At 45.4% G+C, this 16,813-nt stretch overlaps 1 protein-coding gene across 4 annotated transcripts in view; it reads left to right on the forward strand.

Annotated features, from left to right (window-relative positions):
• Positions 1-16,390, forward strand: part of flnba (filamin B a) — a 35,577-nt gene extending 19,187 nt beyond the window's left edge. Inside the window, exons 25-48 of one of the 4 annotated variants that reach the window (XM_019879432.1) lie at positions 443-643; positions 729-899; positions 1,264-1,426; positions 1,506-1,666; positions 1,855-2,146; positions 2,454-2,607; positions 3,119-3,308; positions 3,575-3,822; positions 4,008-4,091; positions 4,925-5,021; positions 5,789-5,929; positions 6,459-6,587; positions 6,792-6,965; positions 7,407-7,769; positions 7,886-8,038; positions 8,273-8,395; positions 9,569-9,835; positions 10,138-10,275; positions 10,368-10,483; positions 10,758-10,890; positions 12,148-12,321; positions 13,525-13,743; positions 14,507-14,728; positions 15,038-16,390. In XM_019879432.1, the coding sequence (XP_019734991.1) occupies positions 443-643; positions 729-899; positions 1,264-1,426; positions 1,506-1,666; positions 1,855-2,146; positions 2,454-2,607; positions 3,119-3,308; positions 3,575-3,822; positions 4,008-4,091; positions 4,925-5,021; positions 5,789-5,929; positions 6,459-6,587; positions 6,792-6,965; positions 7,407-7,769; positions 7,886-8,038; positions 8,273-8,395; positions 9,569-9,835; positions 10,138-10,275; positions 10,368-10,483; positions 10,758-10,890; positions 12,148-12,321; positions 13,525-13,743; positions 14,507-14,728; positions 15,038-15,225 (4,301 nt within the window). In that variant the 3' untranslated portion in view covers positions 15,226-16,390. Of the gene's footprint in view, positions 1-442; positions 644-728; positions 900-1,263; positions 1,427-1,505; positions 1,667-1,854; positions 2,147-2,453; positions 2,608-3,118; positions 3,309-3,574; positions 3,823-4,007; positions 4,092-4,924; positions 5,022-5,788; positions 5,930-6,458; positions 6,588-6,791; positions 6,966-7,406; positions 7,770-7,885; positions 8,039-8,272; positions 8,396-9,568; positions 9,836-10,137; positions 10,276-10,367; positions 10,484-10,757; positions 10,891-11,329; positions 11,468-11,559; positions 11,676-11,949; positions 12,083-12,147; positions 12,322-13,524; positions 13,744-14,506; positions 14,729-15,037 lie in introns of all 4 variants that reach the window. The other 3 variants (XM_019879430.1, XM_019879433.1, XM_019879431.1) reach the window with 3 other exon arrangements.
• Positions 16,391-16,813: the final 423 nt, after the last annotated feature.

Genomic DNA, 16,813 nt, shown 5'->3' on the forward strand with positions numbered 1-16,813 from the left:
TCTAAAAATCACCATGCACCTTTGCTCTGTCCTTATTTACTTTGTTTGAGTGTGTAGAGCAATCCATTGAGGCAGCAATCCTTTCCGTTAGATTTTGTTCCACAGCCTGTTGCAGCACAGCCTGTTGCAGCACAGCCTGTTGCGGCAGGCTAGTCAGGCCTCAGTCATTTGTGCTCGCTGCTGGTGCTTTCTGAAAGTGGCTTCTCTCCAAATGTGGCTTTCTTGTTTTGCGGACTGCGGCAGCCCATTTAGGCAGGATTTCTTTTTTCAGTATCCACCACAGCCCATTTAGGGAGCAGACTCACTGAATTTAAACCCTTGTACCTGCTGAATTGATACTGCAAACCGTTAAGGCGTCAGACTTTGGGCCTGAAGCCTGTTCATTAAAAAAAAAAAAAAAAAAAATTAATAATAACAACTTGTTTTCGACCATTTATTCCAGGTGTGAAAGCAAAGACCGAAGTGTTGGACAACAAAGACGGGACGTACACGGTCACCTATGTTCCTCTGACGTCGGGTATGTACACGCTGCTGCTTAAGTACGGTGGCAAGCCCGTTCCTGGTTTCCCTGCCAAGGTGATGGTGGTCCCGGCCATTGACGTCTCCAAAGTCAAAGTGTCTGGCCGTGGAGTGGATGGAAAAGGTACGCGATTACCCCATTGCTGATGCCGGCGTCCCGCTTGGATCTTAACCGTGACACTCCCCTTCCTCTCTCATCTTTCTTACAGTCTTCAGGGAAGCCACCGCCACGTTTATGGTGGACGCGCGACCTCTGAGCCGGCAGGGTGGAAACCGTGTGAAAGCAGAGATCCGAAACCCATCTGGAGCCCTGACAGACTGCCTGGTCAAAGACAAGAACGACGGGACGTACAGCATTGAGTACACACCATATGAGAACGGTAATGCACTTTCTAATATGACCCATTTAGCCAGCAGACTGGATCAACCGCAACCCTTTGCACCTTCTGCATCTAAAAATGGTCACCTACCAAAGAATCTTACTGGTGCTATCTAAATGGTCAGGCACCAAACTTCTGCATTTACTTTGTTTAGTACTTTGTCTACTGCAGCCTGTTTAGTCAGCAGACTTGTTTGACCTGATTTATTTTCACCCTCTTCTGGTGATTCATAAACAGGGTCATGCGCCAACCTATTCCCCTGTGCGGTTTGCTATTTTTGGATATCTTTTGCAGCCCATTTAGTCAACAGACATGCTAGGCCTTAATCCTTGCGTCATGTAGTAATTGTTCCTTCATCTTTCAGGTGAGCACAGTGTCCAGGTTCTGTACGAAGACACTCCGGTTCTAAGGAACCCAGTCAGGATTTGTGTGTGTGATGGCTGCGACCCCAGCAGAGTGGTGGCCACGGGGCCGGGGCTCAAGAAGGGCCTGACCGACAAGAACAACTCCTTCAACATCATTACTAGGTAGACGAGCTTACACGCCGACGGTGTGCTTGTGTATGTGCGCACCGCCCGTCTTGTTTTGACAAAGCGTCTTCAATAGGGGGGCAGGCACCGGTGGTCTGGGCATAACCGTCGAGGGCCCGTCCGAGTCCAAGATGGCGTGCAAAGACAACAAAGATGGCAGCTGCAGTGTGGAGTACGTCCCCTTCACGCCAGGTCTCTACGACGTCAATATTCTCTATGGAGGAGAGCACATTCCCGGTGAGAAAGTTCAAGAAATCACACACCAAACTTTGGTGTCTACCTGTCTGCTTTGTTTTGTGTTCTATTGATTCTGTTTAGGCAGCTGACTTTGTCTGGTCCAAATCTTTTGCCTTCTATGGTGGTGGTTTGTAAAAATGCTCAGGTACCTCGTAACCAATGTTTCCTTTTTCTCTTTTGGGTTTCAGGAAGTCCTTTTAAGGTTCCAGTAGAAGACCTTGTAGACCCCAGTAAAGTGAAGGTTTACGGGCCCGGGGTTGCCCCGGGGGTCCGGACCCACATTCCGCAAATGTTCACAGTGGACTGCAGTAATGCGGGCCTGGCACCACTCGCCGTCACTGTGGATGCCCCCAAAGGCTTGTCCGAGCCTGTGGAGGTGTTGGACAACGGAGACGGCACGCACACGGTGTCCTACACACCTTCTGTGGAGGGGACCTACGCTGTAGCCGTACAGTACGCCGAAGAGGACGTCCCCAGAAGGTACTGCACGTGTAACACTGCCCGTTTAGGCAGCAGTCATGCGTAAACTTGTGATCATGCATGTACCAATGTTTGAGTCTTAACTCTGTTAAAGGTTTTGAGTCAACAAACTTCATGTTTATTCCTATATGTACTCTGCGTTTTACTTTGTATGAATTTCTACTGCAGCCTGTTTGGGCAGCAGACATGTTGGACCAAGTAATGATGCATATGGAGACTTCTACTGCTGCTTTGAATTTTGAATCTGCTCGCTTCACTGGAAAGGCAAAGTCATTTTTTTGGGGTTGTGTTTTCTTTCCCCTTTTAGTCCATTTCGTGTGCGGGTGCTTCCCACCCATGATGCCCGTAAAGTACGAGCCAGTGGCCCCGGGCTGACCAGCCAAGTCCTTGCCAGCTTCCCAGTGGAGTTCAACATCGACGCCAAGCAAGCGGGACAGGGACAACTGAGCGTCCTCATCACTGTCAGTATTTCACACACTCTAGAGTGTAACCTCTTTGGCAGAACACAGCCCGTTTAGGCATCAGACAAGTTAGGCCAAGCGATGTGGTGAAAAGGGTATGCTTAAAGGAGGATTCTAACCGGAGCTTGTTTAGGCCAAATACTCATCAGGCCTGAATCGTTTGCATCCTCAGTTGTCTGTTTCTAAACATGGTCATCTGTCCCTATTGACTAGTTCCAATGTCTACCTCAGCTCGTTCAGGCAAACCTTTCTGAAGCCCGTTAAGGCAGCAGAAAGGTTGGGCCTGAGTCATTTGAACGCTCTGCTGATGGTCCCTAATCATAATCCTGGCCATGGTCTGTTCACTTCACTTTGTTTGCATTTCTACTGCACCCGGTTCAGGCAACAAACTTGCAATTCAGAAATGTACAATTTCAGAGCAGTTCAACTTTAGAGGTTCCTTTGTACGACGTAGTCCAAATACCTGTACATACTTCCATGTTTTGAGTCTTTGTCTGATGTCTTGCTTTAGGACCAAGACGGCAAACCCAAGCTCCCCACTATCCATGACAACGGAGACGACACATACAAGGTGTCATACGTACCCGACCGTGCGGGTCGCTACACCATCGTCGTCAAGTACGGTGGCGACGACATCCTGGACTCGCCTTACAAAGTCCAAGCCATGGTGACAGGAGATGCCAGCAAGTGCTCTACAACTGGTGCGTTACTGCCAAATAAATCTTACAAACAGGATTTTACCTTGATCTTTCTTTCCATCATCTTGACAAGTTTGCTACTCAACTTTCTTGAGGGTCCGATGTTAGCTTCAATGTTGTGCCCAACATTAGCTTTCAGTGCTAGCCTCTTAGTAAAGAGTCCTTTACGGCTTACGATACAGCTAATGTTAGGGCGATGGAAGACCTACCTTGCGTAGCTTCTGGCCTAAGTATTCCTCAAAATGTGCAAAATGTGTTTTGTCCATCAGGGCCCCAAGTGAGCCCCAGGGAGGAGCTGGATCAGGAGCTGTTTCTCCTGGTCAACGCCAAGGGTGCGGGCAATGGCAAGGTGAACTGTGTAGTGGTGCAGCCCAACGGCAGCGAGGTCGACGCTCAGGTGACTGACAACCAGGACGGAACTTTCGACGCTTTTTGCACGCTTCTCGAGCCCGGCGACTACATCATGTATGTGCGTTTTGGTGGGGAGAACATTCCCGGCAGTCCCTTCAAAGTCAAGGTATGTAAATCAGTTGTGAACCAGTATTGCACTCCAGACCTCTCGGGGCGGTGGTATTGCATTTTGAATAGGAATTTGTAACAGTTCTTGAGTTGTATAATAGCAAAGAATTAATATTACAGCCGGTCAAGGCAGCAGAATAAATGAGGTTGTTAGATTTTCAAACCTTCCTGTGGTGTCCTCAGGCGACCAATGAGGTCCCCGCCATGCAAGAACTGACATCAATCCAACAACAAGCTGCTCCCCCGGGAGTTGGCTTTCAGCCCTGGGTACACACATGCACGCACACAACACACACCATGCCTACCTGGGGCTTCATGTTAGGGGATGTCATTAACAGTTGTCAACTGTGGCATTTGAAGCCCTTTGAGACTTTTCTGTGATTGAGAGCTTTGACTTGACAAACACACAAACACTTTCGGCATGTTCATATTGTGTGCCACCAAAGAAAAATGTCCACACAATAAAGGCTGGATGACAAAAGTTGTCCCACACTCTCACAGAAAGACAAGACCACACATCCATGTCAAGTGGGGATGATGACAGTTGTGCCACACTATGGCAGAAAGATAACCACTTACGCACTCATTTCGACAAGGTGGTATGACAAAGCTTGTGCCACTCTCGGATAAAAATGCAAGAACACACAGAACCGTGCAAGGCGCAATGCCGATGCTTTGCCACCAAAGAATAGAAAGACAAGAACAGCCAAGGAGTTGTACCACACTAGGTTGGAAAGACCAGAATACACTTACTCCACTCCCATTTGTGAACATATTCGCTCGAAGCCCCGCCTCCTTACATCTATATAATCCCCCCCACCACCCCGCATCGACCAATGAGAATGCAGCTTGCTTGTCAGGCTGGTTGCTATGGTGATGGCTGCTACTTTTGTTTGTGTGTGTGTGTGTGTGTGTGTGTGTGTGTGTGTGTGTGTGTGTGTGTGTGTGTGTGTGTGTGTGAGCCTGCGCACGCCGTGGCTGCGAGCAGCGCACAACACTTCCCTTCATGCCGCTAAAATGGGCAGGGCTGAGGCTTTCTAACACTGACCAATGAGATTGCTGTATTTGTTGAGTGACATTCGCTGGTCCCTCCCCCTCAGGTGACATCAGAAGACTTTGGAAACGGCATCAGTGGGGGCGGGTTCAGACCATTCCACATGGTCATTCCTTTCTCCTTCAAGAGGGGGCAAGTCACCGGTGAGATATGCGCACGCATGCTCGTTTGTTTTTCAAAATGGATGGATGAGCCAGATCATTCATAGATTAATATATAAAAAACTTGGATACGTGTCATTTAAAAAAAAGGAAGCCCAAGAAAAAGGAAACCACACACACCTATGAATCTTTGCTGCCAATAAGGCATGCTCTGCAAATGAAGGACAGCAGATGTTGTACTCTCTCCCCAGCAGCTACAAAAGTGGAAAACATCTGTGTGAAATGTTTCGTATTAATCAGTCAACAGTATACTCTGAAGTTTGCATTGGAGGAAGTAGCGATGAAGGACATGCGTATGTACGCCATGCGCATGTAGGCCATGCGCAAAGGAAGACAAAATCTGGTTCTTTACAATCCTGTCCGAAGGAAAGGAAATTAATTTGGAAGCCTTTTGTAGTTTGTTTGTTTCTTTTACAAATGAGCGCATCGGGATTGTTTGACTTCGATCAGCCGCAAATGGGAAGCAGTCTCGTCGCAGTCGACGTCATGACTCTCTGGTCACAAACAGATGTGTGACGCACAAGCATTGCACACACCATCCAAATCAAGTCCTTCATGCACTTTTTTTTTTAAACAAAAGATTTCTTCTCAATTAAATACCTGCCAAATTTACTATTTTTAACAGATTTCTTTAAAACTGTTTTTTAACATTAAAAAAAATTAAAGAGTTTTGAAATCTACATGTTTGTTTTATGTGGTTTGTGAGGTTGGTTTCGGGTCTCTATCAAGTCGCTTGCTCCCTATTTCAGGTGAGGTTCTGATGCCGTCGGGAAATTGCGCTCAACCACTGATCACAGACAACCTGGACGGGACGGTCACGGTGCAGTACTCTCCCACCGAAGCCGGCTTGCACGAGATGCACATCAAGTACAACGGAGCGCACATTCCCGGTATGGAAATGCACCACTTGAACCTTGAACTCTTTTCGGGCAAGCGGTCCCTAATTAACTGGCCTTTAGCCACACACATACGCAAGTGCTTAATTGAGGTTGGTGTATAAATTTGGTGTACAGAATAAAGAGGTCACTCGCTATCCTCTATAGATTTAAATGTATATACCAGAAGCACAATTCAGTCTTGACACTCCCTGTTGAAATGGTTCTGTCAAATTAAACATAAAACAAAGAGAATTACATTTTGTATGGTGAAATAAAAAAAAAAAAAACAGCTGTCTTAGAAAAGACCGTTTAGCTTAATGCTAACAAGCGATCCGAGGTGATCATCCTCAATGTAAACCAGGAGTGCCCAAGTCCGGCCCTCGACAACCCCTGTTTTAGAGGGCTCCCTCCTCTGTGAGGAATGGTTGACTATTACTGCAGAGTTTTGAGTGGCTTCACTCCTTCCCTAATCGCTGTTGGGATAAAGAGTGGACTTTTTATTAGTGCATAGTATTAAAAATCGTTATTTTGTGTGTTGCAGAGTCTCCTCTCCAGTTCTACGTGAACCGCTCCAGTAGTCCCAGCGTGACTGCTTACGGTCCGGGCCTTAGCTACGGCGTGGCCAATAAGACCTCAGCATTCACCGTCAACACGGAGGATGCGGCCGAAGGTATGAGACCACAAATCAGGATTGTTTTTAAAGCATATAATTGAAGTCAAAAGGGTTAGGTATCTGGTGTCCCACAGGGGATGAATATTAGAACCATTGCTTCTGGCTGTCAGTCATGTTTTATTTTCTTTGCTGATAACGCTCACGGATTTGTGGGACGTTTGTTGTCACTATGTGATTTGTTGTCACTATGTATGCGTCCAGGAGGTTTGGACCTGGCGATCGAGGGTCCGTCCAAGGCGGAGATCAGCTGCGTGGACAACAAGGACGGGACGTGCAGCGTCAGCTACCTTCCCACACTGCCGGGAGACTACAACATCCTGGTCAAGTACAACAACAAGCACATCTCCGGCAGTCCGTTCACCGCCAGGATCACGGGTCTGTACCCACCTATGGAGGATTACAGTCAACCCCTACTGTTAGTGGAGGATGGCGAAAAATCACGAGGAACTGACATCCCCGACAATGTTTGCCTTGATTGATTGCCTCAAATCTGTAGTCCCAAAATTGAACTCCAATTTCAAAGTCATTGTTTTTAAAATTACGATTGTCTCACGCTTTCATTGGGGAAACTAATGAAGTTGAAGTTTTGTATGTACATATGGCAAAGACTCCATAACTTTTGCAAACAACCCAGGGTAAATTTAGCTCCTCAGAGAGATTAGTCTCTTAGTCAAGACGTATCACTTCAACATACCTGCTTGGACAAGATATACTCCTGAACTTTTTAAACAGGGCTTTGGCGCCATCTTGCGGCATTTTAGCGCATGATGAAACAACCATATTGGATATTCTTGGTAACAAAGTGCTGCTTTGCAGAGGACAAACAGCGGCGCTCTCAGGTAAAACTGGGCTCAGCGGCCGACTTCTTCCTGAACATCAACGAGACGGACCTGAGTCTCCTCAGCGCCAGCATCATGGCGCCGTCGGGCCGCGAGGAGCCTTGCCTGCTCAAGAGGATGGCCAACAACCACGTGGGCATCTCCTTCATCCCCCGCGAGGTGGGCGAGCACCGCGTCAGCATCACCAAGAATGGACGCCACGTGGCCAACAGCCCCATCACCATCATGATCGTCCAGTCTGAGATCGGAGATGCTGGGCGCGTCAGGGCGCACGGCGACGGGCTGGTGCACGGGACAACCTTCACAGATGCTAGCTTCATAGTGGATACGCGCGAGGCCGGTAGGTAGACTGCCGCCATCTTTTTTTATTTTTTTAAACGGGTGTAGTTAAAGGGGCGGCGGGGGCAGAAACAACCCTTGGTGGAGGTCATGATGAGGTCTTCATGTTGCATTAAGGGTATGGTGGGCTGGCTCTGGCCGTTGAGGGTCCAAGTAAGGTAGACATCCAGACAGAAGACATGGAGGACGGGACTTGCCACGTATCCTATTGCCCCACCGAGCCTGGAAACTACATCGTCTCCATTCGCTTCTCCGACAAGCACATCCCAGGTACGAAGAAAGCACCCACATGAACACCACTGGATAACGTGAGGACACTTATTTGTCCGCTATGTAGGTGTTACACAGGGTTCGTTTCTGAGTTTTCCAAAAGCAAATGTTAATTATGTTAACTGTCATGAAGATGGTGTCCCACAGGGCTGAAAACTAGATCCGCTGCATGTTTCTTCGAATCGTGATGTGCCATTCGTGGGATTTAATGTGTTTGGTTTCCATGTCTGGCAGGAAGTCCATTCACGGTGCAGGTGACTGGGGAAGGTCGCATCCGAGAGAGCATCACCCGCAAACAGAGGGCGGCACCTGTTGCTGGCGTGGGCAGCGTCTGTGACTTCAGTATAAAGATACCAGGTGACTGTCTCCATATTTAAAAGAACTTAAAAAGAAAAAACCCAAATACAATATATGCTCATCAACAAATATGCACCCAACAAAATGTCACATCCTTTTGGTTTATGTAAAAAGTTCGTTTGAACTCATTCACTGCCAGCTCGGAAAAAAAGAATTTGATGTCTTTAGCCATCAAGGGCAGTGACTGGGTTAAACTAAAGTTTTTGCTGTTAACGTGTTATGGTCACTGTCAGAAATGTTGACTTCAATTCATTTGTCTTCCTTTTCCCTTCCCACCGTTCCTTCTCTTCCCGATTGCCATCCTTTGTCTCTCCTCCAACATTCCTCCCTCGTTTCCTCGTCGCCTTCATCTTGGTCCAGTGAGCAGCTTCTTCCTGACCTTGTCTTGCTCGACCCTTTCTTGCATCACTTCTTCTTTCTCTTCTTCTCCTCCTCCTCGCTTCTGCGGCCTCCTCTGGTGCTCTGGTGGGAAAATGGCAGAGGTTTGCAGAAAATGTTTTTTAACCGACTGCTCGGTTTATTTGACACTTGCTTGACTTCCTCATTAATGGTAAATACTGTTTAGGACTACAGATATTCGTCATTGTTGTGCATGTTATGAACTCTATAGAACATGTACAACACGATTGGATTATAAAAAAAACATGATGAGAATAAAAGTCAGTTTCTTTTAGAATAGTAAGCCAAAAATTTGAAAAAAAATAGATTTTACATTCCCAATGAATATGTATGATCAAATTTGTTTTTTTTTCTGTCCCCCCCAAAAAAAATGTTTTTAATCTTTATGTGATACAATAATGTGCAACAAAAAATTCATGTCTCCAAATTTTACGCGATGTTACTTACGAAAAATATTTGCTGGATTCTTTCATTATTATTATGAGTAGTAGTATGTTTGTATTTATCCAAAATTGTGAGAGAAATGCATTTGTTGGACACTTAAGCTTATATTTTAATGATGTATACCTTATATAAAATATGTCAGAATATATTGCCAGAGTAAATGATTTTTTAAGTTTTCAATCAATTTTTTTTGTACTGTACATTCCAAAAACAGATTATACATATATAAAATTTAATTTTGAAGTGCCATTTTTTTCTAAATTAAATCCCAAACATGAAACGTAACATACGAAAAAGATTGACATTCAATTCAATGCTTTGTGTCGGCAGCCCTGGACATGCGCGACGTCACGGCCGAGGTCACCTCCCCGTCAGGTGCCCTTCAGTCCGCCCAGCTGGTTGCCATGGGCAACGACACCTACTGCGTGCAGTTCGTGCCCACCGAGATGGGCGTGCACTGGGTGAGCGTCAGGTACCGGGGCAACCACGTGCCGGGGAGCCCCTTCCAGTTTACCGTGGGGCCACTGGGCGAGGGCGGCGCCGCCAAGGTCAAAGCGGGAGGCCCGGGACTGGAGGGAGCGATGGTGGAAGAACCAGGTACGCGCGCACACACACACACAAATAACCTAATGTCCCAAAAGGTGTCTGAAAGGATTTTTTTTGTTGAAATTCATCCCATAAAGCCGTTTTCACTGAGCAACATATTTCATTGGCACATCTATCATGAGTGTACTCACAAAAAATTTTCAAGAAGCCATGTTTGAAAGTCACAGTAAGTCTTGCATTTTGGTTTGAGGCCATTTCCAGGGGCCCACTTAACATTGTCAGTGCCAAGTTGTCCCAAATGGTTTCCTCATTTTCCAAGAGCCCCCCCCCGACACATTTCTTTTTGTTTGCAGCTGAGTTCAGTATCTGGACCAGGGAGGCGGGCGCCGGGGGTCTGTCTGTAGCTGTGGAGGGTCCCAGCAGGGCCGAGATCTCCTTCGATGACCGCAAAGACGGATCCTGCGGCGTTTCTTACGTGGCGCAGGAGCCCGGTAGATGAAAAGACACACACACACACACACACAAAAAAAATAACGTAATGGCTTTCTCTGTCCTCATGTGTGACGCTGATATCGTCCGTCAGGCGACTACGAAATTGCCATCAAGTTTAATGATCAACACATCCCACATAGCCCCTACCTGGTCCATGTGGTGGGCCCCACCTACGACACCCAACACATGACCGTCACCGGACTTCAGGTGAGACGCCCACTGCTGGCCTGTGGTTTAGAATAAAATATATTCAAAATCATGTGTCAACAATAATACAAAGAAATATTACGTATCCTAAAATAATGTATCATTAAAATAAACAGAAAAATATGAATATAATCCGAAAAAGCACATCAAATGATTGAGACACCAAAATGAAATTGTGTAAAAAAAGTCGATCAAACTAATATGTATGCCAGACATGATAAAAACATTTTGAGCAATATAAAAGCCAAAATAAATATCACGCGTGCGTTTGCAGAAGTCAGGCCTGAAGGTGAATCAGCCGACGTCCTTCGACGTGTCAATGGAAGGAGCCAAAGGAAAACCCGAGGCCAAGGTCACCAGCCCGTCTGGATCTCAGGAGGAGTGTGCCGTCAAACACCTGGAAAAAGGTGCGCGTGTATGTGCGAATGCGAGTCACGCGCTGAATAATAACCCGACCTGCCCTTTGCCCCAGACAAGTACTCGGTCCGCTTCATCCCCCGGGAGCAAGGCCTCCACACGGTGGACGTCAAGTTTGGCCCGCAGGGCCGCGTCACTTCCTTCAGCGTCATGGTCGGGTCGCCCGAACAGGCCGGGCAGGCGGGACTGGTCTCGGCGTACGGTGCCGCATAAAGCCGTTTTCACTGAGCAACATATTTCATTGGCACATCTATCATGAGTGTACTCACAAAAAATTTTCAAGAAGCCATGTTTGAAAGTCACAGTAAGTCTTGCATTTTGGTTTGAGGCCATTTCCAGGGGCCCACTTAACATTGTCAGTGCCAAGTTGTCCCAAATGGTTTCCTCATTTTCCAAGAGCCCCCCCGACACATTTCTTTTTGTTTGCAGCTGAGTTCAGTATCTGGACCAGGGAGGCCGGCGCCGGGGGTCTGTCTGTAGCTGTGGAGGGTCCCAGCAGGGCCGAGATCTCCTTCGATGACCGCAAAGACGGATCCTGCGGCGTTTCTTACGTGGCGCAGGAGCCCGGTAGATGAAAAGACACACACACACACACACACAAAAAAAATAACGTAATGGCTTTCTCTGTCCTCATGTGTGACGCTGATATCGTCCGTCAGGCGACTACGAAATTGCCATCAAGTTTAATGATCAACACATCCCACATAGCCCCTACCTGGTCCATGTGGTGGGCCCCACCTACGACACCCAACACATGACCGTCACCGGACTTCAGGTGAGACGCCCACTGCTGGCCTGTGGTTTAGAATAAAATATATTCAAAATCATGTGTCAACAATAATACAAAGAAATATTACGTATCCTAAAATAATGTATCATTAAAATAAACAGAAAAATATGACTATAATCCGAAAAAGCACATCAAATGATTGAGACACCAAAATGAAATTGTGTAAAAAAAGTCGATCAAACTAATATGTATGCCAGACATGATAAAAACATTTTGAGCAATATAAAAGCCAAAATAAATATCACGCGTGCGTTTGCAGAAGTCAGGCCTGAAGGTGAATCAGCCGACGTCCTTCGACGTGTCAATGGAAGGAGCCAAAGGAAAACCCGAGGCCAAGGTCACCAGCCCGTCTGGATCTCAGGAGGAGTGTGCCGTCAAACACCTGGAAAAAGGTGCGCGTGTATGTGCGAATGCGAGTCACGCGCTGAATAATAACCCGACCTGCCCTTTGCCCCAGACAAGTACTCGGTCCGCTTCATCCCCCGGGAGCAAGGCCTCCACACGGTGGACGTCAAGTTTGGCCCGCAGGGCCGCGTCACTTCCTTCAGCGTCATGGTCGGGTCGCCCGAACAGGCCGGGCAGGCGGGACTGGTCTCGGCGTACGGTGCCGGACTGGAGAGAGGCACCACAGGTATTTCCATCATCCATTTGACAGTTTACGAGAACAAAAATCTATCTTTATGAAAACTAAAGTCATGCTTTGCTAAGAAATGATAGGACTTTTCTAGATCGATGCATTTCTTGAGAGATTTCCAAAAAATGTTTTGAAGATCACTAAGAGATAATCAGAAACACTCTACAATATAAAAGAAAAATTACAGCATGTCATTTTTTCAAGAATTTGGGGATTTTTGTTTTGTTTAGTTAGGATTTTTAGAAGGAGAAAATGTGTATTTTTCGAGATTATTTCTTTTTCAAAACTGTGTTTTATTCAATTCTAGCTGTAAACTATTTTTTAGCTAAGATTTTTTAAAAGAGATAACAAAAAATTGTATACGTTTTATTTTTCTGGATGAAATTAGTTATTTGGGGTGGGTTAAAAAGTTTAGTTTTTTTAGATACAAAATTCTATTTTTTAAGTCAGAAAAAAAACTTTTTTTGCAATAGATAATTCGAAAGTTCAATATAAAAAGTTGTATTTTTCCAGATTTTTTTGTAAGAGATAGGATAAATGGTTCAAATAATGGATGAATAGAGCCATAACCTTAAAAGTAAAATTTGATTTTTTTAGATAAAACATATATTTTCTTTAGGTAGAAAGTCAAAAATTTCACAGACCATTAAGATACCTGAATACAAAGTTGCATTATCCATATGCCTTTTTTCTGGATCTTTTTATTTTTGCCTCAGTTTTTTCGAGAAATTATTTTTTGAGCGATAATTGTAAAAATAAAGTTAAAGAATTTTTTTTTCTCGATATGGCTTAAAAGTTGTATTATTATGGAAAACTATTGTGAAAAGTTTTTGGAGTGACCAGTAAAAAAAAAAAAATTGGGTAAAAAGTTTCATTTTTCTGGATCAAAGCTTTTGGGGAGGATGAGGTTCGTGTTTCTAAATAGAACCTTTGATTTTTTTCCAGTCTCTTGTTGTTTCTAGAATATATTATTTTGGGAGCAGGGTTGGTGAAGTGGTAGCTGCCGCTACCTTTTGTGCAAATGAGCTCTGGAAGTCCGCCGCTGGTCGCAAGCCTGAATCAAAAATGCTCGTGACCAGCCCAAGTCGCTCCAGTTTTCTTGCATACCGTTTGAGGGAGCTCAGATGGCGTCGGAGGCGAAACGTGGCGGCCGTGATTTGTTTCGCTGGCGTTTTGAGTATGCGTGCATCCCGGCGGCAGGCGTCCAGTCGGAGTTCATCATCGACAGCGCGGCGGCGGGGCAGGGCGCGGTGGCCGTGACGGTGGAGGGCCCGTCCAAGGTTCAGATGGAGTGCCTGGAGGTGGCCGGCGGCTACAAGGTGCTCTACACGCCCATGGCGCCCGGCAGCTACATCGTCGCCGTCAAGTACGGCGGACCGTACCACATCGCCGGCAGCCCCTTCGTCGCCAAAGTCACGGGTCGGCACGCGCTTTGGCTCCTCTTCTGACGCCGCCTTCCGCCGTTGCTCCTATTCAGCCATCTCATCGTCCCCGTCTCCTTTTTTGCTTCCATCTTCTCATCTTTGATTTTCCATCTTTTGTTGTTGTCCTAGATTGGGCGTTTTCTGTCCTTGTCTTGTTTCATCTCTTTTGTGTCTTCTTTGTGATTGGTCCTCTGTTTTTCTTATTCCTTTCATCTGTTTTCGTCATCTTCCGTTCATTTTCTGTCTTGTTTTTTTTTTTCCCTAATGTCTTGTGTCCGCCAATTTCTTCAGTCTTTTCAATTTTCTGCCATTTGCCATCCCTCTTCGCCTCGTTGTCTTTTGCTGTCGCTCTTCCGTCATTTCACTCTTTGTCTTCTTGTATTCGTCTGTCTTTATTTTTCGTCCTCCACCCTTGTCTTTGGTATTCTTTGTCTTTTGTCCTTGTCTGGTTGTGTCATTATCTCATTATCTTTTCTTTTCTTCTGTTTGCCTCAAGTCTTATTAGTTTTCTCCTTTCTTTCGTTTTGTCTCTTGCCTTCTTGCATCTATTTTCTGTCGATTGTCTCCATCTTCAATGTCATTCACTGCCAGACCAGTAATAAATGATTCCACGTCTCTAGCCGTCACTGGCCGTGAATGAGTTCAAACTATCTTCATTTGAATCTTTTATATGCAAAGTCATTGTCCGCATGTGACGAAAACCTTGCGCTTCCACCCTTACTCTGATTTGACATGAGCGCACGGGCGTCCTCTTTCAGGTCCTCCTTTGGTAAACGTGACCAACAGCAGCATATCGTCCTCACTGACCCTTGAACCCTCCGCGGAAGCGTCGGCGGTCAGCAGCAGCGGCGGCTCTCTGCAGAGCGCCAACTGCGTCTCGGCTGTCTCAGACGCCAGCAAGGTGCTGAGCCGAGGCCTGGGCCTCAGCAAGGCTTACGTGGGCCAGAAGAGCAGCTTCTCCGTGGACTGCAGCCAGGCTGGTGAGTCCTGCTGCCCTCCAATAATGTGACAGCCTTTGAAGAACAATCTTCTTAATATCAAAAATGACCTGTTGCTCTTTTGCAAGACATTGTACACGATGGTCATCTTTAATTGACCTGCTTTCGTTTGATATTTTCTGACTTCCTGGTTCTCCACCAATCACCACCTGCACCTTTCAGCCTGACATTAAGCTACAAGACAATGGAAAAATGTGCCGCTTTAACGAGTGTGACCAGCCAGGATTGAATGAGAAACCTAAGTCACAAGGAGTAAAACAAATTCTTATTCTGATCTTTTATTCCCCGCAGGTAAGAACATGCTGGTGGTGGGTGTTCACGGCCCGCAGGTTCCCTGCGAGGAGGTCCTGATCAAGCACCTGGGTGACCTGCACTACAACGTCAGCTACGTGCTGCGCGAGCGCGGCGACTACATGCTGGTGGTCAAGTGGGGCGAGGATCACATCCCCGGCTCGCCCTTCCACGTCACAGTGCCGTGATGCCGCCGGCTCATACCAAGCGGGGGTGTCCAAAGTGGGGTGCCAAACGGCCCGTGGCTCATTTTGTGGGTTTTGTTGTTTTGTTTGTTTTTCCCCCACCGGCCCGATATACTTAAAAAGTACAACCTAATAACACTAAGACGGCCTGACAAAACTAGCATCAATGACGCCGTACTTTTCAAGGAACAGCTCTTTGAACACACATGGTGGAGCAACATGTAGACAAACAATATCACAATACTCAAGATATTTTCTTTAGCTGTGAGAAATGACTTACTACTGCAGTTTACTGGGTCACTTACAGTAGTTGTGAAGGTCATCTTATGTGTCTTCATGACATGAGTTGCAAGGAATTGTTTGATTCTCTACATTCTATTTATGCTTTGCTATGTTTAAGTACAATATTAAAGAGTGTTTTTCTTTACTTGAAATGCATTACAATTTTTTTTTGGGGGGGGTGGAATCAGGCACCAATGTACCTCTAAATAGGAAAATCGTGATTTTTTTTTTTCTCAGCTGTTTAAATTTTCCCATATCCCCTCACTGAGTTTTAAGATTTAATAAAAGCAAGTTAATATTTTTACCATTTTGGACACCTCTGCTGTGAACTAACAGTCATGCATTTTCAGTAATTAAAGAACATTACACCCAAATTTGTGTTAAATGTGTAGAATTTCGTGTTGCTATTGACACCAACGTGAAAAATGTTGCAGTTGACTACACTTCTCATTTTAAAAAGTGCTTAAAACGTTTGGAAATGTTGCTAAAAGGTTTATAAACAACTGGAACTACTTGTTGAATATTTTTCTGAAGTAGCATCTGAAATATGGTCGTGCACAGAGCTCAAGATATTGCCAAAATGTTTCAAACTTGGAAGTGGAAAATGAGCAGTCTCTGTCGCCACACTCCAGTCCAGCAGGGGGCAGCGTAAGATGGGCTGTGAGCTTCTGTATTGTTGGCCGCACTCTTACGCGACTACTGATGTTTTGTTTTTTCCCCACAATGTTGCACTCGTGCAAGCTTTCGTCTCCGATTGTTTTTTTCTGTAATGTGGTGGCATCGGGTTCACATCTCACCTTGGTCCCATTTGAATGTTGGCTTCTGATGTGTCCCCGGCACATTGCCAAGACTGTACATTTAGATCATTAAAATGAACTGGAATTAATGAGTGCTGGTGTTTTTTGTTTTTTTTCATACAGTACGTTTTAGCCAAAATCCTTTATTTTTTTCTCTCTTGTAATTTTTTGGGGGTCGTAATTGGGGGTTGAATGATGAGGCAAGGCTAATGTATTTTTGGCAACAAAAAAAAGTTGGATGTTTTTGAGAAACAGCAGATTTTGCAAATATAAAGTTCCATTTTTTAATTTTTTTTTTTTTTAAGATTGCCATGAAAAAAATTGCCCCCTTAATTTGTATGCATTTTCCCTTAATTTCTTTGCATTTTACCCACTTCAATGGTTAATTTTTTTTTTCAAGGAAGTAACCTCACAAGAATATATTTTCTGTTTTCACCCCAAAACTACAGCCAAACAAAAAAGGAAAAAGGATTTTTTTTTAACAATTGAAAGCGTACAATACTACAAAAAAT

Source organism: Hippocampus comes, unplaced genomic scaffold (genome assembly GCF_001891065.2).
Source record: "Hippocampus comes isolate QL1 unplaced genomic scaffold, H_comes_QL1_v1.1 scaffold44, whole genome shotgun sequence".
Classification (NCBI taxonomy): domain Eukaryota; kingdom Metazoa; phylum Chordata; class Actinopteri; order Syngnathiformes; family Syngnathidae; genus Hippocampus; species Hippocampus comes.